This window comes from Bufo gargarizans, chromosome 7 (genome assembly GCF_014858855.1).
Source record: "Bufo gargarizans isolate SCDJY-AF-19 chromosome 7, ASM1485885v1, whole genome shotgun sequence".
Taxonomy (NCBI): domain Eukaryota; kingdom Metazoa; phylum Chordata; class Amphibia; order Anura; family Bufonidae; genus Bufo; species Bufo gargarizans.
The window spans coordinates 25,272,850-25,299,772 of record NC_058086.1 but is presented as its reverse complement, the minus strand read 5'-3'; the positions used below and the strand labels follow the sequence as shown (position 1 = coordinate 25,299,772).

The window sequence follows — 26,923 nt, the reverse complement described above, 5'->3', positions numbered from 1 at the left end:
TATAGTGCTCCTTCCCTTTCCCCATAGTGCCCCCATAATGTGCCTATATAATATGTCCCCATAGTGTTCTCCCCCCTTCCAACCCCATAGTGCTTCCATAATGTTCCATTATAAGATTCCCCTATAGTGTCCCCAATGATGTGCCAGTATAAATACCCCTAGTAGATGCCCCTATAGTGTCCCCCATGATGTGCCAGTATAAATACCCCTAGTAGATGCCCCTATAGTGTCCCCCATGATGTGCCAGTATAGATGCCCCCATAGTGTCCCCCTTATAGTGCCAGTATAAATACCCCCAGTAGACACCCCCATAGTGTCACCCATGATGTGCCAGTATAACTGCCCCCAGTAAATGCCCTATAGTATCCCCCATGATGTCTGTGTAAATGCTCCCAGTAGGTGTCCCCATAGTCCCCCATAATGTGCCAATATAAATTCCACCGAGTAGATACCCCAGATGTGCCAGTATAAATGCCCCCATGAAGTGCCAGTGTAAATGCCCCCAGTAGATGCCCCCATAGTCCCTTATTATGTGCTGGTATAATTGCCCCATAGTGCCCCCATGATGTGCCAGTGTAAATGCCTCCAGTAGATGCCCCCACAGTGTCCCCCATAATGTGCCAGTAATGCCCCTATAGTGTCCCCCGTGATGTGCCAGTAGATGCCCCCATAGTGTCCCCCATGATGTGCCAGTAGATGCCCCCATAGTGTACACCAGAATGTGCCAGTAGATACCCCCATGGTGTCCCCCATAATGTGCCAGTAATGCCCCCATAGTTTCCCCATGATGTGCCAGTAATGCCCCCATAGTGTCCCCCATCATGTACCAGTAATTGTCCCATAGTATCCCCAATCATGCGCCAGTAATGCCCCCATAGTATAACCCATCATGTGCCAGTAATGCCCCCATAGTGTCCCCATCATGTGCCAGTAATACTCCTATAGAATCCCTTAACATGTGCCAGTAATGCCCCTCATAGTGTCCCCCATCATGTGCCAGTAATGCCCCCATATTGTCGCCCATCATGTGCCAGTAATGCCCCCATAGTGTCCCCCATCATGTGCCAGTAATTCCCTCAGTTGATGCCCCCATAGAACGCCACATAAAAGAAAAATGAAACACTAATACTTACCTCCATGCTGGCCTCTTCCGGCCTGAGTCCCACACAGTGCAAATCTCTGGTCAGGCGTACGGGATAATATCATCGCTCCGCCTGCGCCAGCCTCTGATAGACTGCAAGCCTAGTGCCTGCAGCCTATCAGAGGAGCAGGAAAGGGAGACGGCTCTCCCTTGCTCTGCTGCTGCTGCCGCCGAGCTCCGGATCGGGATTCAGCCAGCAACACGGTTCTCCGATCCGGCTGTTATTTTAACAAACGGATCTGGAGAACCAGAGGGAACCGGCTGAATCCCATGCCTGCCTACATCATTCACAGAGAGAGGGAGGCAGTACTATCTGTACCAACATAATTTACAGAGAGAGGGAGGCAGTACTATCTGTAGCAAAATTATTTACAGAGAGAGGCGGAGGCAGTACTATCTGTACCTACATCATTTACAGAGACAGGGAGGCAGTACTATCTGTCCTTACATCATTTACAGGGAGAGACAGGGAGGCAGTACTGTCTGTACCAACATAATTTACAGAGAGAGGGAGGCAGTACTATCTGTAGCAAAATCATTTTGCAAACAAAGGCATATAGCTCTCCTCCTAACAAGGTGACCGCTGCATTACACCAAAACCTAAACTCAGAGACAGCGTCACCTCTCGTATGTTCATATATTTGTTAGGAAAATAATGATACAAAAAGTTTTCTTTACTAATGGAAACATTATAATGGGTGACATGTTAAACAATAAAGGAAGAATCCAGAGAAAGCTATGCCCTGTGTCATGCCTTGTGTGGGGCCTGAGGGGGTGGAGCATGACACAGAGATGGAAAAATAAATAAATAAAGAGAATATTCATGCTCCTTCCCCAGGCCCTGTACCAGGTATAACGCATTGGATCCGTTTTTTCTGTAGTGTTCCTTTAAATAAAATGTGCCTTTATATAAGCCAGCAGAATGGGATGTAGAAGTTGTTTTTTTGTCTCCCCCATGAAGGCAATCATCAGGTATTTTTACCTGTGCACCAGGGCGGCCATTACAAACCTTCATCTGTCTGAAGCTGACAGGTAACACGAGAACACTGTATCTGGCAGAGAATAGAAGCCGCCACCAGACGTGACAGTCTAGCTGCAGCCTCCTCATTTCCTTGTCACCTTCCTCCTTGTGATAGTCCCAGCATGTAATCACAATCCACATCCCTCCTGCTTGTGGCTTCCCATCGAGTCTGACAAACACAACATATCGAAAACTAAAGGGAAAACAAGTGCCATCCGGTGCTCGGGTAAATTTGTCACTACGGTCACCGAGGAATTGATGAAATCTGTATGTCTTACAGGAATCTGGAGCAAACCTTGCCGGTCCACGCGGATGAGGGAAAAAAGAGCGGACTTTGTGACGGGGTACCTGGGGGGCCGAGTGGTGGTGGCAGGGGGACTAGGTAAGTCTGTGCTCATGTCATATCCACTAGTGGTGACATGTAATCATGGTCAGGACAAGCCACTCATTAGTATACTTACCATCATTTCAATCCCAAATGCCTACAAGCAGAGTGCCCCCATAGCTCCCATTGAATGCAACATCTGTCCAAGATCCATCCCCTTTGTGGAACATATTCTAGGACTGTTGGCCTCTGCGCATCACAACCACTGACCATCAGGAAAACACACCCACACTCTATGCATGTGCCAGTTTCTGCTTGCAGTGCCCGTTGCTGGTCATGTGCCAGGACATACCGTATTTTTCTGACCATAAGACGCAACTAAGAAATAAGGAGAAAAATAAGCACAAAATATTTTTCATCAGACCTCAGATTAGATTACTATTATTTTTTAGACCTCAGATCAGACCACTATAAGAACCCCAGGCTCCATCAGACCTGAGATCAGACTCCCATCCCTCCTTATACCTCAGATCAGACCCCCATCAGAATACCAGACTCCATCAGACCTGAGATCAGACCCCCATTCCTCCTCATACCTGAGACCAGACCCCCAGAGGAACACCAGACTCCATCAGACCTGAGATCAGACCCCCATTTCTCCTCATACCTCAGATCAGACCCCCATCAGAATACCAGGCTCCATCAGACCTGAGATCAGACCCCCATTCCTCCTCATACCTCAGACCAGACCCCCAGAGGAACACCAGACTCCATCAGACCTGATTTCAGACCCCCATTTCTCCTCATACCTCAGATCAGACCCCCATCAGAATACCAGACTCCATCAGACCTGAGATCAGACCCCCATTCCTCCTCAGACCAGACCCCCAGAGGAACACCAGACTCCATCAGACCTGAGATCAGACCCCCATTTCTCCTCATACCTCAGATCAGACCCCCATCAGAACACCAGACTCCATCAGACCTGAGATCAGACCCCCATTCCTCCTCATACCTCAGACCAGACCCCCAGAGGAACACCAGACTCCATCAGACCTGACATCAGACCCCCATTTCTCCTCATACCTCAGATCAGACCCCCATCAGAATACCAGGCTCCATCAGACCTGAGATCAGACCCCCATTCCTCCTCATACCTCAGATCAGACCCCCATCAGAATACCAGGCTCCATCAGACCTGAAATCAGACTCCCATTCCTCCTTATACCTCAGATCAGACCCCCATCAGAACACCAGACTCGATCAGACCCCCATTCCTCCTCATACCTCAGACCAGACCCCCATAAGAACACCAGACTCCATCAGACCTGAGATCAGACCCCCATTTCTCCTCATACTTCAGATCAGACCCCCATCAGTCCCCCAGGCTCCATCAGTCCCCCAGGCTCCATCAGTCCCCCATTCCTCCTCATACCTCAGATCAGACCCCCATCAGAACACCAGACTCCATCAGACCTGAGATCAGACCCCCATTCCTCCATCAGACCTCAGATCAGACCCCCATCAGATGTCTTTTTTAGACAGCAATTCCACCTCAGATCAGACCCCCATCAGACCTCTTTGTTAGACCCCAAATCCCTCCTCAGACCACAGATTAGACCCCCATCAGAACACCAGACTCCATCAGACCTGAGATCCGACCCCCATTCCTCCTCATACCTCAGATTAGACCCCCATCAGAACACCAGACTCCATCAGACCTGAAATCAGACCCCATTTCTCCTCATACCTCAGATCAGACCCCCATCAAAACCCCAGGCCCCATCAGACCTGAGATCAGACCCCCATTCCTCCATCAGACCTCAGATCAGACCCCCATCAGATGTCTTTTTTAGACCCCAATTCCACCTCAGATCAGACCCCCATCAGACCTTTGTTAGACCCCCATTCCTCCATCAGATCTCAGATCAGACCCCCATCAGTCCTCTTTGTAAGACCCCAAATCCCTCCTCAGACCACAGATCAGACCCCTAGGCTCCATCAGACAAAAAAAAAATTAACAAAAAATAAACTTACCTCTCCTGCTCTGGACCACGCTCTGTTCCACGCTCTGTTCCTGCACTCATCACGTCCAATGCTTCTGCGCTGCACTGTGAGGTCGCATTGCGTCAGGTCATAGTGTGCGCCTACGTGCACTACGTCCTGACGCTGTACTCAGTAAGGACACGGCACAGCGGGACCTGGAAGAAGACCAGGGAGTGGCGAGTATAGCCAGCGGATCACTTTAATTGCCACCTCTCCGCGCCTCCTGCATACTGATGACCGCTTCCATAATAAAAGCGGTCATTAGCATTCGACTATAAGACACACTGTCATTCCCCTGAATTCCCTCTCCTATTTTTGTGTGGGAAAAGTGCGTTTTATAGTTTCTTCCCAGCAAGCTCCACGCTTTTAAAAATTCTTATTTTTATTGTTTTTTGTATTTTTTTACTGGCTCATAGTCTCATAGGCCCCTGCGAATAGCTCAGCGCGGCCCGGTGAAGTCAGCGCTGCCTACAGTCCTCTGTACTAAAGACTTAATGAATACTTGTCACAGATGAAAATAACCACGGATCAGACTCAATCGCCCACCATTATCTCCTCATTCATCTTCAGACGTTTCCATTTATAACAGAACGGCTGCTTTTCGTGACGCGGATTCATTATGGCTCTGTGCAGCACATTGCATCAGCGCGAAATATAGATCTCGTTTATTCGAAAATCTTCCCTGTTGACCAAAGCGACCAATCAGAGCTCAGCTTTCATGTGTTAAACTGCCCCGGATAAATAAAAGCTGCGCTGTGATTGGTTGATATGGGCCACAAGGCCTGTTTTTTTCCTCTTCAACCGTTAGGGTACCATATCTGTTCTGATACCGATATTCCTGATAAGTGACATTTCTGGGCGATCTAGCGATGGATAATATAAAATTGCGCAGAGGACTATTCCGGACTGTTATTCTGGGGAATGACCCTAAAAGGGGTAGGGCATATGCAAATGGACATAAAAGGGAGTTTCTGTGAGATTTTGTGGGCGTTCACAGGCTGATTAGATGGGGCTTAAAAGGGGGGGTTCAAATCTTGGGAGGTTTATCACATATAAACTACAGACATATTATTATGAAGTCCAGTAAACAAAGGGGTGGTGAGGAACCCCCTTTATGTGCCTATTGTCATCCCCCTGATTTGTGCTATTGGTTCATTTTAATGCAACTTACAGATTCCCTTAAAGGGGTTGTACAAATATTTTTGCTCAAAGTGGATCAACTTTGCAAATTATCTTTTTTTGCAAAAAATAAATAAACTCCCCCCGTTTTGTGTATACAGATCCCATACAGACCTATGCGTTTCCATGATTACAAACTAAAGGCGTGTTACGCTGCTCCCTCTTCTTGCTAACCTACAGTCAGTAGAAGAGGAGGCCGATGGAAGAGAGTAACACATGCTTTCCGTGTCAGACTACACTTGATTAGTTTGTAGTCTGTTACCATGGAGACAGACAGGTCTGCCTAGAAGCTTTATACACAAAACTGTTTGCAGAGTTCCTTCATGTTTTATTTTAAATGCAATGAAGCAATAAAAACAAAGTTTCAAAAATGTTCACACCCTTTCGAGTAACATGGATAGATAGACTTAAAACGAAATAGATGCTGTATAATCAGAACGTATAACCCCAGGGCTGCCCTCCTATATGTTACTTACAGCCACATAGCGTATATACAGCGGTGCAGTTTGATGCCTCCACGGAGTTCAGTTAGGAACGTTATTAAAAGCAAATGAAATCTCTTCAGGGAACGGGAAAAAAAGCTTTGGAGTTCTGACTGAGTGAATCCCGTTCTGGTCTTGCCGTCTAATTGCTAATAGCAGCTGCCGGATTCATTAGGGCAATGTCCCAATTTGTCTCAGCAGCTGATGCTCCAGTACACAGTCATTTACTGGTAGAACATCATAAAGGAAATATGCAGATACTATTGGCGCTCGCGTCTTTTTTTCGTTCCTTTGTAATTTCACGGCATTGGGTTGATTGACATAAACAGAGTTTTTAAAAAATTTTTTTTATTAAAGAGCTCCTCCAGTTAATATGAATCGACCTGAGAATAGTTCTAGCTAAGAGGAAAGGGGGCATTTTCTTACCTCTCTTATGTACAGCTGTGCTCAAAATAATAGCAGTCAGACATGACTAACCTAATCAATCACTGTTTTTGGTAGAAATGATATTTCTACATGGCAAATACTTTACTAGCAGGTGTAGTAGAGTAATAGAAATCCAACAGACCCAACAGTCATGACATGCATGCTGCTGAGTCTCTGTAATTCAATCACTAATTGAAAGGGGCATGTTCAAAATAATAGCAGTGTGGAGTTCAATGAGTGAGGTCATTCATTCTTTGAAAAACAGGTGGCAAGTATTGCCCTTATTTAGGAAGGAAGGCAGCAAATGTTGTACATGCCGGTTACAGTGCATTTCTCTCTGAAATTCTGAGGAAGTTAGGTCGTTCCAGACATTGTTCAGAAGAACAGCGTACCTTGATTAAAAAGTTGATTGGAGAGGGGAAAACATGTAACGAAGTGCAGAAAATGATAGGCTGCTCAGCTAAAATGATCGTGAATTCTTTAAAATGGCAACCAAAACCTGAAAGACGTGAAAGATAGCGAAAAACTACCATTCGAATGGATAGAAGAATAGCCAAAATGGCAAGGACTCAATCAGCTCCAGGAAGATGAAAGAAGGTCTACAGTTCCCTGTGAGTCCTGTTACAATTAGAAGACCCCTATGTGAAGCCGAGCGATCTGCAAGAAGCCCCCGCAAAGTCCCACTGGTGGAAAACAGACATGTGCTGAAGAGCTTACAATCTGCCACAGAGCACATTGACGGCCTAAAGAGACATTCTGTGGACTGATGGAAGTAAGATTGTTCTTTTTGGGTCTAGTGGCCGGAGACAGTTTGTCAGACGACCCCCAAACACTGAATTCAGCCGCAGTGCACTGTGAAGACGGTGAAGCATGGTGGACAAGCATCATGATATGGGGATGTGTCTCATGCAGGTCCTTCTAAAAAAATTAGCATATTGTGATAAAGTTCATTATTTTCTGTAATGTACTGATAAACATTAGACTTTCATATATTTTAGATTCATTACACACCAACTGAAGTAGTTCAAGCCTTTTATTGTTTTAATATTGATGATTTTGGCATACAGCTCATGAAAACCCAAAATTCCTATCTCAAAAAATTAGCATATTTCATCCGACCAATAAAAGAAAAGTGTTTTTAATACAAAAAAAGTCAACCTTCAAATAATTATGCTCAGTTCTGCACTCAATACTTGGTCGGGAATCCTTTTGCAGAAATGACTGCTTCAATGCGGCGTGGCATGGAGGCAATCAGCCTGTGGCACTGCTGAGGTGTTATGGAGGCCCAGGAGGCTTCAATGCGGCGTGGCATGGATGCAATCAGCCTGTGGCACTGCTGAGGTGTTATGGAGGCCCAGGAGGCTTCGATAGCGGCCTTAAGCTCATCCAGAGTGTTGGGTCTTGCGTCTCTCAACTTTCTCTTCCCAATATCCCACAGGTTCTCTATGGGGTTCAGGTCAGGAGAGTTGGCAGGCCAATTGAGCACAGTAATACCATGGTCAGTAAACCATTTACCAGTGGTGTTGGCACTGTGAGTAGGTCCCAGGTCGTGCTGAAAAATGACATCTTCATCTCCATAAAGCTTTTCAGCAGATGGAAGCATGAAGTGCTCCAAAATCTCCTGATAGCTAGCTGCATTGACCCTGCCCTTGATAAAACACAGTGGACCAACACCAGCAGCTGACATGGCACCCCAGACCATCACTGACTGTGGGTACTTGACACTGGACTTCAGGCATTTTGGCATTTCCCTCTCCCCAGTCTTCCTCCAGACTCTGGCACCTTGATTTCCGAATGACATGCAACCGTCCAGTGCTGCTTCTCTGTAGCCCAGGTCAGGCGCTTCTGCCGCTGTTTCTGGGGAATGCGGCACCTGTAGCCCATTTCCTGCACACGCCTGCACACGGTGGCTCTGGATGTTTCTACTCCAGACTCAGTCCACTGCTTCCGCAGGTCCCCCAAGGTCTGGAATCGGTCCTTCTCCACAATCTTCCTCAGGGTCCGGTCACCTCTTCTCGTTGTGCAGCGTTTTCTGCCACACTTTTTCCTTCCCACAGACTTCCCACTGAGGTGCCTTGATACAGCACTCTGGGAACAGCCTATCCCTTCAGACATGTCTCTCTGTGTCTTACCCTCTTGCTTGAGGTGTCAGTGATGGCCTTCTGGACAGCAGTCAGGTCGGCAGTCTTACCCATGATTGCGGTTTGGAGTAATGAACCAGGCTGGGAGTTTTTAAAAGCCTCAGGAATCTTTTGCAGGTGTTTAGAGTTAATTAGTTGATTCAGATGATTAGGTTAATAGCTCGTTTAGAGAACCTTTTCATGATATGCTAATTTTTTTAGATAGGAATTTTGGGTTTTCATGAGCTGTCTGCCAAAATCATCAATATTAAAACAATAAAAGGCTTGAACTACTTCAGTTGGTGTGTAATGAATCTAAAATATATGAAAGTCTAATGTTTATCAGTACATTACAGAAAATAATGAACTTTATCACAATATGCTAATTTTTTTAGAAGGACCTGTACTACAGTGTTGGCCCTATTTACCGCAGACCAGGGATCATGGATCAGTCTGAATACATTAGAATACTTGAGGAGGTCATGCTGCCTTATGCTGAAGAGGAAATGCCCCTGAAATGGGTGTTCCAACAAGACAACGACCCCAAACACCCCAGTAAACAGGCAACATCTTGGTTCCAGACCAACAAGATTGACGTCATGGAGCGGCCGGCCCGATCCCCGGGTCTTAATCCAATAGAAAACTTGTGGGGCGAGATCAAAAATGCAGTTTCTGAGGCAAAACCAAGAAATAGAGAAGAACTGTGGGATGTCGTCCAATCATCCTGGGCTGGAATACCTGTTCACAGGGGCAGAAGGTGGTGACTCCGAGCAGCACAGACGTCCAGCAGTTCTCAGAAACAGCGGTTATACAACGAAATATTAGTGAAGGGATTCAAAGGAAAGAAAATCTTCAAGTTTATATAGTGAATGTTTGAGTTTGTAAAGAAGAATACAAACACTGCTATTTTTTTGAACAGTCTAATATTCACTTTTCTTTATTTTTTTTAGAGGAACAACACAAATTTGATATATTTTTCTTCCTGTTTTGATATGGAATAGAATGTGTAGTGTTCCCAATGCATTTGTGTGTATGGAAATAGAAGCTATTAGAAGGATTTCGAGCTTTATTCACTTTTTTAAACACACTGCTATTATTTTGAACACATCTGTAGCAGCTACCTTGCCATCCTAGCCAGCAGGCGTCAAATCACATGACAGCAGCTGGCAAATCACCTGACATCAGGAGCCCAATCATCAGACAGCAGTCGCCAAATCACATGACAGCAGCTGGCGAATCACCTGACATCAGGAGCCCAATCCTCTGACAGCAGGTGCCAAATCAACTGACCGTAGTTGGCAAATTACCTGACACCAGGCGCCAATTCATCTGCCATCAGGCGTCTAATCATCTGACAGCAGGTGGCAAATCCACAGACAGAAAGTGCCAGTACAACTTGATGGCAGGTGCTAAATCAACTGACAGAAGCTGGCAAATCACCCGATGCCAAGAGCCAATTCATCTGACATAATGACCCTAATAATCTGACAACTGGCGCCAATTCATCTGACATCAGGAGCCAATTCATCTGACATCAGGTACCAAATCACTTAACAGCAGGCACCTGTCAATTCAATTGATAGTAGCAGGCAAATCACCTTGCAGCAGGTGCTGATTCATCTGACATCAGGTGCCAAATCTTTACAGCAAGTGTCTAATAATCTGACAGTAGTCGCTATAACAACTTTCTGCAGGTACCAAAACAAATGGGAGCAGACGCCAAGCCGACTGCCCATACTGACTATAGAAGCAAGCTGCAGAGTGCCCTCCACACTCCCTGCCAGTCCTCTGGTGTATATAATACAGATGGGGCTCCACAACCAAAATCACATGGGGCCGCCCTACATACTTGTTGTTTTGCCTCCGCCATGCGCTTATCACGACCCTTGGTCTAATCTGTTATTCTCTTGTTTTCTAACAATTCCTTTGGAGAGGGGAGTCCTGCAAAGGCATTGGGTCAACTAGAGCTCGGCTTCATTTATCCAAGGGCCACATACAAGCTGCATAGTCTTATTGATCTTGTTTTTTTTTTACCCCTTTTTTTTTTTTCCAGAAGGGACACTAAGTTCCCAAAGAATTGCTTAATCGTTGTTACATACTTTCTTTCCCCTTATAGGGCCCTCCTGTCTATCCAGCAGAGCGGAGTTGTCTCCTCGTGGGCAGGGCTTACTTGTTTTTAGCCCTTTCTGGTACTTCAAGGAATGTTTAAATGGGTGTTAGTAGACCCTCTGTCACGGCGGGGAGTGGGGGAAACCGTGCAGTGTCAAAGGGTAAAAGGGAATCAGCCTTTTCAAAAGGAGTAATAAGGGAGCAGGTCACCTCCTACAGCGTCCCTAATCCTCTCCCTGACTCCTCACCGTATGAGCGGACCCCGATGGTAGGAAGACTCATACTCAGGATTCCTAGAGACCATAAGTCGCCCTGGTAATCCCTCACCAAGGAGCCAGGAAGAGACGACCTGTTCATCCCAGTCATGGAGGAACAGGAGTCTCTATCTGAGACCAGGCTGCAAGGAGGGGGGAACACATACAGCATATGGAGATGGCAGGTAAGCGACACCCAAAACACACTTACCTGCCACAGACACACTGACTGGAACCCGTGCACTAGTGCTGCTGTCCACACCACCAATAAAGGACACAGCACACACCACAAACCACACAGGAACCCAGGACACCCATAGCTGCAATAAACATAAGACAGGGGAATGTCTAGCAAACAAGCTGGACACCAAACACCACCAGACATGTAACACCAAACTAGACATACCAACTCCCTGAACATAACCCACTCCATACAAATAGGGACAGGAAGGGAAGGAGACACCGGGATAACATCTATGACCACAAGGGTGGCCCTCACTGGACAGATGGAGCACCCTGGACTGAAGCAGAGCTCCAGCACCAACCACAGCTCAAGTACAACAGACTCCAGCCAGGAAACCACAGGAGATATAAGCCAAGTGACCACACCCAGTCAGGGAGTTAACCCTTACAGCACCAGACAGAGGGAGGCTACAACTTAAAGGGGAAGTGCACACACAAGCATACCAACACGTAACAACCGGCAACAGCATGCGTGGCAACCATGTAACGGCAATCACCCAGAAGGCCGAGACACTGCCACCGCATGCTCTCACAGCAACACGTTGCCGCGGGCAACCGCAAGTGTGGCAACAGTGTCACAGCGTACACCATAGGCCGTGACACCCTCTAGTTCAGCTTTGAGGCAACTTGTAAAGATCCCTGAAGGGAAACATCTTTCTTAGGCCTCATGCACACGACCGTTGTGTGCATCCGTGGCCGTTGTGCCAGTTTTCCGTTTTTTTTTGCGGACCCATTGACTTTCAATGGGTCCGTGGAAAAATCGGAAAATGCACCGTTTTGCAGCCGAGGCCGTGATCCGTGTATCCTGTCCGTCAAACAAATATGACCTGTCCTATTTTTTGACGGACAACTGGTTCACGGACCCATTCAAGTCAATGGGTCCGTGAAAGAACACGGATGCACACAAGATTGGCATCCGTGTCCGTGATCCGTGGCCGTAGGTTGCTTTCATACAGACGGATCCGAAGATCCGTCTGCATAAAAGCTTTTTCAGATCTAAGTTTTCACTTCGTGAAAACTCATATCCGACAGTATATTCTAACACAGAGGCGTTCCCATGGTGATGGGGACGCTTCTAGTTAGAATACACTACAAACTGTGTACAAGACTGCCCCCTGCTGCCTGTCAGCACCCGATCTCTTACAGGGGGCCGTGATCAGCACAATTAACCCCTTCAGGTGCCGGCACCTGAAGGGGTTAATCCTGTACTATCATATCCCCCTGTAAGAGATCAGGGCTGCCAGGCAGCAGGGGGCAGACCCACCCCCCCCTCCCCAGTTTGAATATCATTGGTGCGCCCCCCATCGGCCCCCCTCCTCCCTCCCTCTATTGTAATAAATCGTTGGTGGCACAGTGTGCACCCCCCATCGGCCCCCCTCCCTCTATAGCAGTAACAACATTGGTGGCCAGTGTGCGGCCTCCCATCCCCCCCCCCCCATCATTGGTAGGCAGCGGAGTTCCGATCGGAGTCCCAGTTTAATTGCTGGGGCTCCGATCGGTAACCATGGCAACCAGGACGCTACTGCAGTCCTGGTTGCCATGGTTACTTAGCAATAGTACAATAGTAGAAGATTCATAGTTACCTGCTTGCTGCTGCGATGTTCGTGTCCGGCCGGGAGCTCCACCTACTGGTAAGTGACAGGTCTGTGCGGCGCATTGCTAAAGAACTGTCACTTACCAGTAGGAGGAGTTCCCGGCCGGTCACAGACATCGCAGCAGCAAGCAGGTAAGTATGAATCTTCTACTACTATTGTACTATTGCTAAGTAACCATGGCAACCAGGGCTGCAGTAGCTTCCTGGTTGCCATGGTTACCGATCGGAGCCCCAGCGATTAAACTGGGACTCCGATCGGAACTACGCTGCCACCAATGATGGGGGGGGGGGAGATGGGAGGCCGCACACTGCCACCAATGTTGTTACTGCTATAGAGGGAGGGGGGCCGATGGGGGGGGGGCACACTGTGCCACCAACGATTTATTACAATAGAGGGAGGGAGGGGGGGCGATGGGGGGTGCACACTGTGCCACCAACGATTTATTACAATAGAGGGAGGGGGGGGGGGCCGCACTGGCCACCAATGATATTCAAACTGGGGAGGGGGGGGGTCTGCCCCCTGCTGCCCCCTGCTGCCTGGCAGCCCTGATCTCTTACAGGGGGATATGATAGTACAATTAACCCCTTCAGGTGCGGCACCTGAGGAGTTAATTGTGCTGATCATAGCCCCCTGTAAGAGATCAGGGTGCTGGCAGGCAGCAGGGGGCAGTCATGTACACAGTTTGTAGTGTATTCTAACCTGAAGCGTCCCCATCACCATGGGAACGCCTCTGTGTTAGAATATACTGTCGGATCTGAGTTTCACGATGTAGCTCATATCCGACAGTATATTCTAACATAGAGGCGTTCCCATGGTGATGGGGACGCTTCAAGTTAAAATATACCATCGGATTGGAGAAAACTCCAATCCGATGGTATAAAAGAACTCCAGACTTTACATTGAAAGTCAATGGGGACGGATCCGTTTGAAATGGCACCATATTGTGTCAACAGTCAAACGGATCCGTCCCCATTGACTTGCATTGTAATTCAGGACGGATCCGTTTGGCTCCGCACGGCCAGGCGGACACCAAAACGACTTTTTTTTCATGTCCGTGGATCCTCCAAAATCAAGGAAGACCCACGGACGAAAAAACGGTCACGGATCACGGACCTACGGACCCCTATTTTTGCGGACCGTGAAAAAATACTGTCGTGTGCATGAGGCCTTATGGATAGGATTCAAGGATCTAATCCAGGCCTAAACTAAGCAGCAATATGTGACAGTCCCGATAGCGCTCATATTAACAGTAAGTTCTCCAGCAGTGAAGGGGTTAACTGTCAGATGCCCGGACTGATTGCCGTGATTTCCCTCTCAGGGCTCATTAGTCCTAGGATCCAGATTTACCGAGCCACAGGGGTGAAGGCGGTGATTGGCGCTTCTTCTCTGAATATTTATTCCTGATTCATGCAGATCACTAATGACCTGTTCACACTCAGACGCGGGGTCAGTCCCAAAAACCGACCTGCTCTGGTAAGACACCTATTTATACCGCACATATAGATGCATTACCTCCCCACCTTCTTGGTGGGTCTCCTTAAGGGAAACGGCAATCTCAGTGGAGTCCTTACAGGCTATGGACTATCTATCTATCTATCTATCTATCTATCTATCATCTATCTATCATCTATCTATCATCTATCATCTATCATCTATCTATCTATCTCATATCTATCTCATATCTATCTCATATCTATCTATCTATCTATCTATCTATCTATCTATCTCATATCTTTCTATCTGTCTATCTAGTATCTATCTCTCTGTCCTTCTATCTATCTATCTATCTATCTATATTTATCTGTCTGTCTATCTATCGCTTATCTTTTTATCTATCTATTTATTTATCTATCGCTCTCTATCGGTGTATGTTCCTCACCCGCTCGGTTCCTGTATTAGTACCATGATGTGGTAGTGATTCAGTCTCCGCTCGGAATGATCCCTGGAATATTATATGGGAAGGTTGGTTCTGTCACTCAGACGCAGGGATGTGGTCCAGGGCAGCAGAAGATGAGGAGCAGGAGGCGGCTGCCCGCTCTGTAGATGGCCCTGTATTATTTATTAGCCCCATACACACTCTCTGTTACACAATTTCACAAACATAAAATGTCAGGACCCATGTCCGTTATTTTCCATTTCCTCTGGTTTAGTCCACGCTTCGGGAGCTGAACAAGATGTATTTCAGCCCTGTTGATGAATTATCCCTGGCGGATTGAGATGGGATTATTGTATAATGAGGACGGGTCCTATAGATTTCCATGGCAACGGTGACTGTAAAGGAAGCGGCGGGAAGGTAGGAGCACCTAAACGGAGCGTGCTCCATTGTGCACACATAAAGCCTGACCTTTTCCTACACAATGGCGCTGATCTCCCGGGCTCTCGCTATGATGGAAGCTTCTCATCACAAATGCCTTTTCTTTCTCAAATTACTAAATGTCGCTCAGGTGACGGCGCGAAATACTCCATTACATTGGTGGCATTCTGAGGTATTGTCTGAAATATTACTTGGTGCCAACCGGACCATGAAAGGGAGGTTTTTATACTAATTAGCATTAAAAAAGACAGATTTGGTGCTGTTCATGGAGGAACGTGAGCACTGTGTCATATTTCCCACTGGTCAAAATGGAGAGGAGCCATTCTGGTGAAAAAAGGGAGGAGGGGAGGGGGATGCAGCTGCAGTATATCTCTCTGCATTGTGAGAGGGGATGGGGGAGATGTCTATGGACAGATACAGTACCTCCTTATACCTCCAGGTATGCGCCATCAGATGCCGTATTCTGGAGAAATATTGGGCTTGGGGGAGACTATCTCTGTAATATGATGTTAGGCTCCATGTGGTGGCACACAGGCACCGTACGGGCTTCGTGCACATGACACTACCATGTGCATGAGGCGTTAACCAAACTGGAAAACTCCTTTTCCCTTGCTAGATCTTCGGTGCAATGTTCTTGTCGGGTTGGGATATGAATTTCTACATGATCTACCGCCTGCACTCAGCGCGGTCATGTATATTACAGGAGACCTTATTAAGCCACTTTCTGCTCATCCTCAGGACGGGCGGTGAAGCCGACAGCACCCTTGGTTGCCCGTGCAAGATGACAGTTCTGCACTCACTAATGAGAGTTGTGCCATTTCATGCACATCGTAAGGAAATCTGCTGGGACTTAGAAAGTCAGAAACATTTCGATAAATTTGTGCCAAAAAATTGTGCCAAATAAAACACCTTTGACATTATTGATAGATGTGACCCGATGGGTGTGATTAGTGAACACCGGTGCAGACTTCCTTTTTAAAGAACCTTGGAGCTCTGAACATTGGTGCATTGGTCATCTCAAGATGGCAACGTATCACTTATAGAAAGAATAGGTGCTAAGTGTCTGATCACTGAGAGTCCCTCTGAGAACGAGAGTCCTGTGTCCACCCATATGAGTGGACAGTCGAGCATGCTTGTTGCCGCTACCTTCATAGACTTTGGGACTACCAAATAAAAGCTGTGTACAGTGCTTGGCCGTTTTTGGCAGCCCCATAAAGTTTGAATCGATCAGCAGTGTGCATGTTTGACGGGGGACACGGGACTTCTGTTCCTTATCACCTATTTTCATGGATAAGTCATAAGTTACAAACTTGAAACATCACCTTTTAAAGGTATTAGGAAAACATGGCTGCCTTCTTCTGGAAATGGCACCACATCTGTCCATGCGTTGTGTCTGGTTTTGCAATGGCTCTATTGAAGTGAATGGAGTCCCAATACCATACACATCCTGTTGACAGGTGCTGTTTTTGATAAAAAGCTACCATGTTTTTATAATCCTTAAGAAACCCTTAAATTCTAGTTATGGGGTTATTTAAAAGTGAACAATACAATACTCAGAACCAAGAGTGCTCTAATGGGAGGTATGAACCTATGTAGTGCTCACCACCATCCCAGGGATCCAAAATGTTAGAAGGTGACAAGTCCAGGGTTCATACCACCATTATGTTCTTCTAGGATTGGGAGACTAAAGCTTATAAGAGCTATCCTACCCTGACCCAAGATGAATTTAAAATAAAAGTGTGTGCCACCATTTTGACTTTTGATGTAGGGCTACACCAGGAACACTTGATGCTTTGTCGAATGTTTCTGTAAGACTGTAATTATACCTTGTGCATGTTTTTGTGCCAACAGGCAATGAACCGTCCCCCTTGAGCTCTGTAGAAGGCTTCAACCTGGTGAAGAAGAGATGGGAATTTTTGCCCTCCATGCCTACAGGAAGATGTTCCTGCTCAACCATCCAGTCCGACAACATGCTCTTCATCATCGGCGGGGTGGCACAGGGACCCAGCAGTGCTGTGGAAGCTCTGTGTGTCTTGGAAGACGTATGAGAAGAACCTTAAAAAACATAACACAAACTTAACCAACAATGTTGGTAGTGGAAAGTGCCTGATCATCTCTTGTCATGTAGATCGGAGACCTACAGTGATCGGTTTATCTGCTGTTCTTCAGTCAAAGGTCGTTTCATTGACATAAGATGGATGAAGACCAAGGAGAGTTATCTCTTGATGAGCCCGGGACGTTACCAGTCTTGGTCACCTCTGTATGTAAGACCAAGTATAGATTCATCTGAGTAGCACAGTAGAGTAAGACCAACAAAGTATTATTCTAGCAGTAGAAAGTTGTATCCAAACTGATGTACACATATGGATGACGACGATACAAAAATATAAAGTAGACCAAAAAAACTATAGAAAGTAATATTTACTAGTCGACAATCCTTCTTGTAACAATTCAAAAACTTGTCCGTTTTCGTTAAGTTTGAATGTGATTTAAAGCCAAGCCGGATTCTTACTGTACGTTTTGGATGATGTGTGACACTTTAGAAGGGAATTATTTTTTATTAAGATGTTTGGTTTTCTGTTTTCAACACACAGCTGTCTTAAGGAATATTCAGTGTATGCATAAACTGTATAATAAAAAAAAAGTTGTAGCAAACGACCAGCCCGTTTCTGTTTATTTCATTATCTTTTTGCTTATGCTGAGCACCAAAGCCGGCTTAGGGAGACTTATAAGCCAGGCAATACTCCCTGGAAAAAAGGATATAGGGATGACTTTTCTTCCAAGAGAAAGAAAGTTGAATCTTGAGAGCCACCTAGTGAAGGTAGCTACCCTGTAGTCAGTGTAGAACCCTTTCAAGGGAGTCTGTCACCTCCATATGGCCATATACAGTGCTTACATTGTCCTATCGCACAGCTATACATGAATGTAATGATACCTTTGTCTTTGTTTTTACACTTGCAGAAGCTGGAAAAATGAACTTTGATTGATATGCAAATAAGCACTCGCAAGTGCCCAGGGTCGGCGTTCACTGTGTTGGTGCCCAGGCTGTTCTGCCATTTTTTCATTGTTCCCCCGCCCCAGCCTCTGCATATGCCCGCCCTCCTATTCCCTTGCGTCATCCTTCAGTCTGGGCGAGATCCCGCTCCTGCCTCCAGGCCGGGGTATGCTCACTGCGATGCCCATTGTTGGCATGGCATCGCTTTAACTACTGCACATGCTCCGGCGAACAGCGCAAAACCAGCGGCAATGTGGCGTTTGCCGGCGCATGCGCAGTAGTTAAAGCAATGCAGTGCCCACAATGGGCATCGCAGAGCGCATGCTCCGGCCGGGCGAGGCAGTGCACAGTCGCAGGATCTCGGCCGGACCGAAGGATGACGCAGGGGAATAGGATGGTGGGCATATGCAGAGGCTGGGGCGGGGGAACAATGAAAAAAGGCAGAGCAGCCTGGGCACCAACACAGTGAACGCCGCCCCTGGGCACTTGCGAGTGCTTATTTGCATATCAATCAAAGTTCATTTTTCCAGCTTCTGCAAGTGTAAAGACAAAGGTACCATTACATTCATGTATAGGTGTGCGATAGGACAATGTATGGCCATGTGGAGGTGACAGATTCCCTTTAACTGGCCTTGCAACATGACATTAACCAAGTCAAGAGCCTTCTTTGAAAGGGAAAGACCTTTCTGCAGATGGCTGTTCACACCTTGTTAGTACAGAACAGGGTGCGTGATTGGCTGGGTAAGAGGTTGATGCTGTAGGACCTGGGTTATAGTTTCTCCTGGGTTATAGTTTATAGAGAGGTTGCTTAGGGAAATTTAGAGGCCAGGTAATGCTCCCTGGGAAAGCATATAAAGATTAGCTTTCTTCTAAGAGAAAGAAAACTGTCTAGAAAACAGCATGTAAAGAGTCTTCTTAGTAAAGCTCAACAGCATTGCTAAAGAGAGTCAGTCTTCAGCGTTTTACTGAGCGCTGAAGACACCAGTGTGTAACATACAGAGTCTTCCAGCCTGCCTTTTGTCACTACTTCAGTCCCTAACTATGTACATACTGTATACCATGCCTATCTGACTTGTTACACACAGGTGTCTTCAGTGCTCAGCAGAAGGCTGAAGACTGAAGACAGACTCTCCTTGTCAATGCTCATTTACAGCTTTGTTGAGAAGACTTTTTAAGCCCTATTTTCTAATACTGTCTAGAAATGTCTTACACTAATAAAGTATACTATGAATAATTTTTATATCCCTGTCCCTATGCTATATTAAACATGAACCATAACCAAATAAAATAAAAACTTTGGGAAATTTTTTTTTTTATTTGCATCGCCATATTATGTGTATAACTTTTTGATAACATTTTATAAAAATTTTTGGAGGTAGGTAAGCAACGTAAAAATGCTGAATTTGCCACTATCATGGTGGGGTTCACTGTGACAGTTGTGGTCATGTAGACTGGCTGCAGGCTCTCTCGCGTACTGGCTGCAGGCTGCCTCCTGTGTATGCTGGTTGCTTGAGGCTGCGTGCTGGCTGCGGTGTCTTGTGTGAACCATGCCTGTGTATGTGTGTACTCACCATGTCTGTATCTCACTGCAGTTCTCGTCACTGTTGCCGTGTAGGCTGGCTGCAGGTTCTTTCGCGTACTGGCTGCAGGCTGACACCTGTGTATGCTGGTTGCTTGGAACTGCGTGCTGGCTGCGGTATTGTGTGTGAACTGTGGCCTGTGTTTGTGGCTTCCTGTGTTTGTATCACAGTGCAGTTCTGTCTCTCCTTGTTCCTGTGTAGGCTGGCTGCCTGTAACCTTGTACTGGCTATAGTTATCCTGGTTGTCATTCGGGCGTGCTGGCTGCAGAATTCTGTGTCTGGTGTGAACTGACACTTGTGATTGTATGTTCTATGGTTCTGGTACTCCTGGTTCTGGTGGGGTTAACATTCCCTAATCTATTCCTCTGTATGGCTTATCAGGTGCCCTCATTATGCATCTTTTTCTATCTGTGAGCTGTGGGGCTTGTGTTCAGTCTATCTTCTGCCCTACTGGGTGTAGCCCCTTGCTGCTGACCCAGGGGTTTTGCCATCTGCCCTTGTTTGTGGTGTCGCCTGTTATTGCATTGATGTTATTGCCCTGTCTGTTGTTCTGTACCTGTTCTATGATGTTATCCTTGTCCATGCCTTGCCTGATCTTCTGTACCTGTTCTGTTCCATGTTTAGCCTAGCAGTACTCTAACTGTGTCTGATAGCTTGGCAGTGCTAAACTGCTTCCAATCCTGCCTGCTCCATGTCCAGCCTGGCAGTGCCTACTGCTTCTGATCTAGTCTGTTCCTTGTCTGTCCTGCAGTGCCCTACTGCTTCTGTTCCTGTGTTTATCCTGCCTTCGTGAGAGGGTCCCTAGGTTCTCTGGGCCACCATGCTTCCATTCCGCTTTGGGTCCAGGCATCTGCTTATGTGTGCTGGTTCCCGTTTGTCTTGTTGTCTGATCCATGTCTTGTGTTTGCTTGGGTTCCAGTTCTGTTGTCTGTTCCGGTGCAAGCTGGTGTTTCTTTGCAGGTAGGTGCCAAGTGTACCAGGGCCTTCCTGGAGGTCCGATTAGTGAGCCCTCGGCCCAGTTCATCCCCACCACCAGGGGCTCTGTGAAGAACGGGGCTCACTGGCTCTCTGCCCTTTGGGTTTTGCCTCTGGTCTCCCGGTGCACTTGGTTCTGCGGTAGTACTACCACTATTGCTTAACCTGCTGTACTGTCATGTTCCTTTATTACATGTGTAATAAAGTACTGTGTTGGTCCCTGGTCTGTATCTTGCCTGTGTCCAGTTTGCAAGACGTCCCGGAGGTCTGCCTTGGGCCACCGACACGTGACAGCCATTTTCATTTTCTTCCCTTGTGGCGTGCACCGTATGGGATAAATACATTTAGATTTTTATAGTACAGATGTTTTAGAATGCGGTGGTGCAAATGATCATTCTTTTTCTTTGTTTAATTTTATGGGGAAATGTGATTATTTGAATATATCATTTTTATTTTGTTTTGCATATTTTTAAAACAGTTTTGGAGTTTTTTTTTTTATAAGTCCCTCTAGGGGACTTTAACACGCAATCATCTGATTAGTTCTCCCACTGCGATGTATGTGCATTTCAGTTTATAGGAACCATGCTATCAAAGGCATAGAAGGCTCTAGGCTACGGCAGTGTATGAGCATCTCCCCTGATCTCTGTGCGAGGAGAGCCGTTCAGGTCCCAGGAGCACAGCATTCCTGGAGACAGCCTCTCAGATGCCGCGGTCACAATAAACCACAGCATCTGAGGGGCTAAATGTCTGCGATTGGAGTTATTGCCGATTGCAGACATAGCTTTCGTGCATCTGCTGTTTAAAATAGCAGAAATGTAGCAGCTATGCTACCTGGAGTGGATGCCATCTTTAAAGACCCTACCGCTGATGTATATTGTCGTCCGGGAGTGGGGAAGTGGTTAACAGGCCTTTCAGCATGACAAAGGCTATTAGCCGAAATGGAGTTAATATTCAAGCACATTGCTCTGTACTGACAAGGGACAAAACCCCTAAAACAGCTGTCTGCAGATGGTCCCCCTTTTCCTTTTGGAGAAGGCTTTTGGTTTGTCTAATATCCTTAGTCACATTGCATGTTGCCGCCAGCTGCATTGTCAGCAGCAGAATTCGTATAGACTGTCCCTGTGGGTTCCATCCTGTAGGCTAAGGACTTCAGTTTTCACAGGCAGAGTGAAAATAGCAGCAGGCAACATGAAGTGTTAGGACTGGGAGTAAACACGGAGCGAGGTGACAGCCTTGTCCTATCTCATCCCCAGATTTTAGCCATGCAGTGAATTGCTTTGAGCACCTGTCATGTTCTGCCATTGGAAATCTGTGATTTCTTTGTTAAGTTATTTAAGGTTCCACCAGAATGTTATTTCTTTTTAATTTTTTTAATTTTTTTTCTTCTCGTATTGATTTTTTATGTTCCTTTCCAGTTTTCTGGCTTGAAGCTACTCGTCACCTTGTGTGTCAACACCGCCTCAGAGAACGAGTTGCCTCATGGTCCTCAACACTCAGCTTTCATCTTTTGACCTGCACTGGAAATAATAAAATATATAGAGCCCCTAACAACAAGGGTCAGGGTTAAAAGAATACTTCAAAGGGTTGCAACAATGTGGAACATGCAATAAATTAAAATTGTTACATTATGACAAACAAGAACTGGTCACTGCTGTGCTTTACCACTGGTTTACACTGCTGAGCAGCCCAGCGTGGGTGGGACTACGGCATGATTGGCAATAATATTCTAGATCTGATACCATGTTAGATCGCTCTACAAAGCATTACAAAACCCAGGCACGCATACGTCTGATAGGTGCTGGATTTTCTTTGCAAGAGTCGATGACGCTTTGGAGTATCGAGTATCGAAAGACCCAGACAATTGCAAAAACTTCTTAAAATGTAAGTGCGAAAAGACAAACGACTATAGCTAACTAAAGCGACATGTACCATGGATATTTGTTGGTGAGGGGCCCATGACCTTTAAAGGGGTATTCCCAACACACACAAGGCAGGATATGCCTTGGTTGTCTGAGTCTACTGTGTTCTACCCCTGGGACCAGCGCCTAGGTGGAGAAAGGGGACTCCACCCAGGTGGACTGCCACCCACCCCAACCAGGTGGAGAATAAATGGAGAGGTAGCTGAGCATGCAGGTGACTTTTTCAGTTTAAAACATGGCCACCTCTTCATTCTCCACCTGAATGGGTTCAGATCAGGGTGCAGGTGTAGGTCACAGAGGTGGGACCCGCATCTATCAGAAATTTAGGGTAGTACTTCACGGTGACATGTGTGGAGCAACATTTCACGCAATGTATTTCAATGGTGTCGCCATGCGACATAGTCGCTAAAAATCCAAGTCAGATCTTTTTGCAATTGTTTAGTTGCATTTGCAGCATGTCGCCTTACGAGACTATGAAAATACATTGAAATGTTGCATAGACATACCCTTATGGCATATCCAGAGGATGCCCGTTTTGGAATATTTCTTTAATGCCTAGGGGTTAGATTACTCTGACTCCTTCCCTGTCTGGATTGATTAAAGGAATGTCACTATACACATTGCTTAGCATTCTACATCTATAGCTCTCCTTTTGTGTACATGGTTTCTGGTTATCCTTCCAGTGCCCAGTGCACACATATTACCATAAAATCCCGTTATCCCAGTGCAGTACAAGCACAATACCTGCCTTTTATTTCTGTAAATTGACATCGGGATCTGTGGCCTTACGCTGACCACTAATCTCTGCTATGTGAGTACAGGTGACCCCCACTTATCTCAATCCCATGGCTAATACTTATAAGGATTCTGCACTACTAGAGCTTGTCTAAACGCCAAGACAAATCCATTTTATAAGCAATAATACCTGCCAGGGCAGAGCCGCACAACAGCTGTTACCAGGACACTGAGATGGGATTTAGAGGTAGGAGGATGAAAGGCCTCGCGTCTCCGGCATATACTCAGTTTCATTGGAATTTTGCTTTGACAAATAGATATTGACAAAAAAGAAAAAGCGTTCACCTCTGATGCCTAGGAATATCCATGAGCTTGAACAAAAAATAAATATACAGTATATATATATATATATTGTGGGGGATTAGCTCTTTTCCGGGGGTCATTCCCACAATCATCTCCACAACAGCCGAGTTGCAGGTCCAAACGTGAGGTTTATTTTCACAGAACAAAACACAAAACAACAAAACAAACACCTTGCCCGTCTTGGCTCTAACTAAACAGGAGTATTCATACCTCACTTATAACACCGTTCACACACGGTACGACCATGCGGCTTTTCCAGACTGTGCTCCAGCACTTCCTAGGCTGTAACTAAGTCCAGTCCTTTTGGGGGATTGTGGCCCAGAAGTCCGCCTGTCTCTGGCCTTGCGACAGTCACTTCCCGGACCTAGCGGAGTCCCCCAACGTTCCGACTAACACCTAGCCCCGTGGCCCCTCAGCCAGCCCGGCTGAGACCACTCTCCCAGAGACTCTAGCAGGCCTCTGTTGCACAATGAATCTCTGATAACACACACTCCCCTGACTGACACGCTGGGGGGTGCTTTATCGCAGCCTGATCAGAGCAGGCCTCATCTGCGATCACCTCAAGGGAATACCCGTGCCGGAAGAGTGTGGACTGGCAGCTCCCTCTACCAAGCCTAACTGCCAGTCCAAGTAAAATCCAGCCCAGAAAATGTATACAAAACTGTCTCAGCAAACTATGCTCTTACTGAGACCACTGCCACTCTCTGGATTTTATCTCTCTCACCCATCTGAGGTACCCGAGTGGGACAACACGCCTTCCAGCACTGTACATCTTACCACAATATATATATATTAAAGAAAAATAAAGTTAGACCAGCACCTCCAACAAATGTGATAAAGAGGTTCAGGTGCACGCTACTATGGCTGCAATGTAAAAGCAAACAAACACTATTCACAGCAGCACATTGCCATGTACAAAGACACCTCCAAACAATAGAAACATGAATAAATATAAATTGCATTACTGCTATACTTACTACATGAAAACTAGAAGCTCTTTGAGTACATTTTTTATCAAAATTGTGTTAGGCCCATCTACCAGTGACAAGGTTGCTTCTACAGTATCGGACCTGCCTCTCCAGGGTTTTTGGCCTACAAAATTCAGGGCAATGTAGAATCCAGCTATATGATACTCTGATTAGAAGCCCTGGGCAAGTGTAGGTCTGGAAGCCACTTTGTCATTGGTAGATGGGCCCGAAATAATTTTGATTTAAAAAAAATGTGTGCAAAGAGCTTCTAATTTTCATATAGTAAGTATAGCAGTAATACAATTTAAATTTATTCATGAGTATAGGTTTACTGTGCTAGTATTTATTTTGCATTTGCATTTCCATTTAGTGGCCATTTGTGCAAATAGTTTCTAGCGAGCCAGCATTTATTTCATTTCATTGCATGTCTCATGTAAACCACTGTATCTTATTATCTGTGACCCTAATGATATCATCAACTCCGCTCATCAACCAAAATCCTCCTCCTCACCAGACCTGATTTTTTTTTTGCATAGTTTTTTACTATAATGTTTTATAGCATATTTTCTTTCTGTTCTCTTTTTTTCCCTATCCTTGCAATAAAAGTTGGAGTTCATATTACTCCTGTGTCAATGGAGGGAGTTCAGCTGCTCAGACAAGGAGGACAGAACAATATTTATTTTATGCACTTATATAGCCCTACTATATTCCGCAGCGCTTTACAGACATTAGCATTAAGCTGTCCCCAATGGGGCTCACAATCTAAGTTTCCTATCAGGAGTGTGGGAGGAAACCGGATGAAACCTACACAAACACGGGGAGAACATACAAACTCGATGCAGATGTTGTCCTTGGTCGGATTCAAACCTAGGACCCCATCACTTCAAGTGCTAACCACTGAGCCACGATGCTGCTATATCTGTCTATCTATCTATCCTATTTTATGCCCAAAAGAACTCTCACTAATGAAAGGCAATGATATCATGATTTTTAAATGAATGTGCCTTGTTTAGGTGTAAAAAAAATCTGGCTGCCTGATGCCACCACTAGGGGGAGCTTATCGAAGACATCTCCAAGTTCCCCCTAGTGACATGACAATGTCATTGTAAAGCTCCATGAGAAAGCGTGATATGAACTTCTAGTGCCTACAAATAGAACAAGTGGAAAAAAACATGCATAATGTGTGCTGTGGTGCAGATTTTTAAATCTGCTACATGTCAATTCTTTCTGTGGATTTTCATAGAAAATTTTCAATGTAGCGGGGTGACAGATTTCATAGAAATCCAGATATGTAAAGAGGGAGGGGCCCTCATGGCATCTACCATACACATCACTCTAGTCTAGGACATAGGGTCCGACCACTTTTTGTACCTATTCGTATTCCATGTAGAATAGTCATTTGTGGTGACCCATCTCCACCATTTATTGTTTTATTTTATTATTATTATTTATTTATTTGATGCACTTATATAGCGCTACTATATTCCACTGCGCTTTACAGACATTAGCATCAAGCTGTTAATGTTACAGCAGGGTCTCATGTAGGTTTGCAATTGCACCAACTTGATCGGGATGTTCCCTCTCCATGGGGTTGGTAGTTGTTACACCAGCTTCCTTAGAAAGGTACTGTATGTCCTTTTAAAAAATATGCAATTTCCATTTTAAACGTTTTTCATTCCCAGCAGTGTATTAGAGATGTTCTGTATTGCCTTGAAGTATATATAAGGTCAGAGGAAGACTGAGGAGCTGTACGGCCGCCAAGTTTGACAAGAGGAAGCGATTAAAAAGCAAACCTTAAAACAGCCCCGAGGGATCTCATTCGGCTGTGCATAAAGGCTCCTCTGCTCCGCGGGGTTTCTGAAGTCGGGCTGAGTGTTTCCAATGTCACTAATGTTCTTGATCAAGAAGTCAGATGGAGGGGGAAAGGTAAGGAAGATCTGCCTCTTACAGATGGTCTCCACAAACACTGGCTGTGGAAGCAGCAGGCATTATATAATCCTAACAATGGAGGTGTTTCTCCTCATTCTATGAGAATTAGAGAGGTCCTCTCCCCGCTCCTGACAGGCCTGCTTTAATAGCTTCATGCATTCCCAATGTAATAACAATTCTGGAGCATCTATTTTTATGGCTTTA

General features: G+C 45.9%; 1 protein-coding gene across 3 annotated transcripts in view; it reads left to right on the top strand.

The window, feature by feature from the left end:
* KLHDC8B (kelch domain containing 8B) overlaps positions 1–17,884 on the top strand; it is a 97,735-nt gene extending 79,851 nt beyond the window's left edge. The window contains exons 5-7 of one of the 3 annotated variants that reach the window (XM_044301463.1): positions 2,443–2,544; positions 17,107–17,297; positions 17,384–17,884. In XM_044301463.1, the coding sequence (XP_044157398.1) occupies positions 2,443–2,544; positions 17,107–17,297; positions 17,384–17,401 (311 nt within the window). In that variant the 3' untranslated portion in view covers positions 17,402–17,884. Of the gene's footprint in view, positions 1–2,442; positions 2,545–17,106 lie in introns of all 3 variants that reach the window. The other 2 variants (XM_044301466.1, XM_044301464.1) reach the window with 2 other exon arrangements.
* Positions 17,885–26,923: the final 9,039 nt, after the last annotated feature.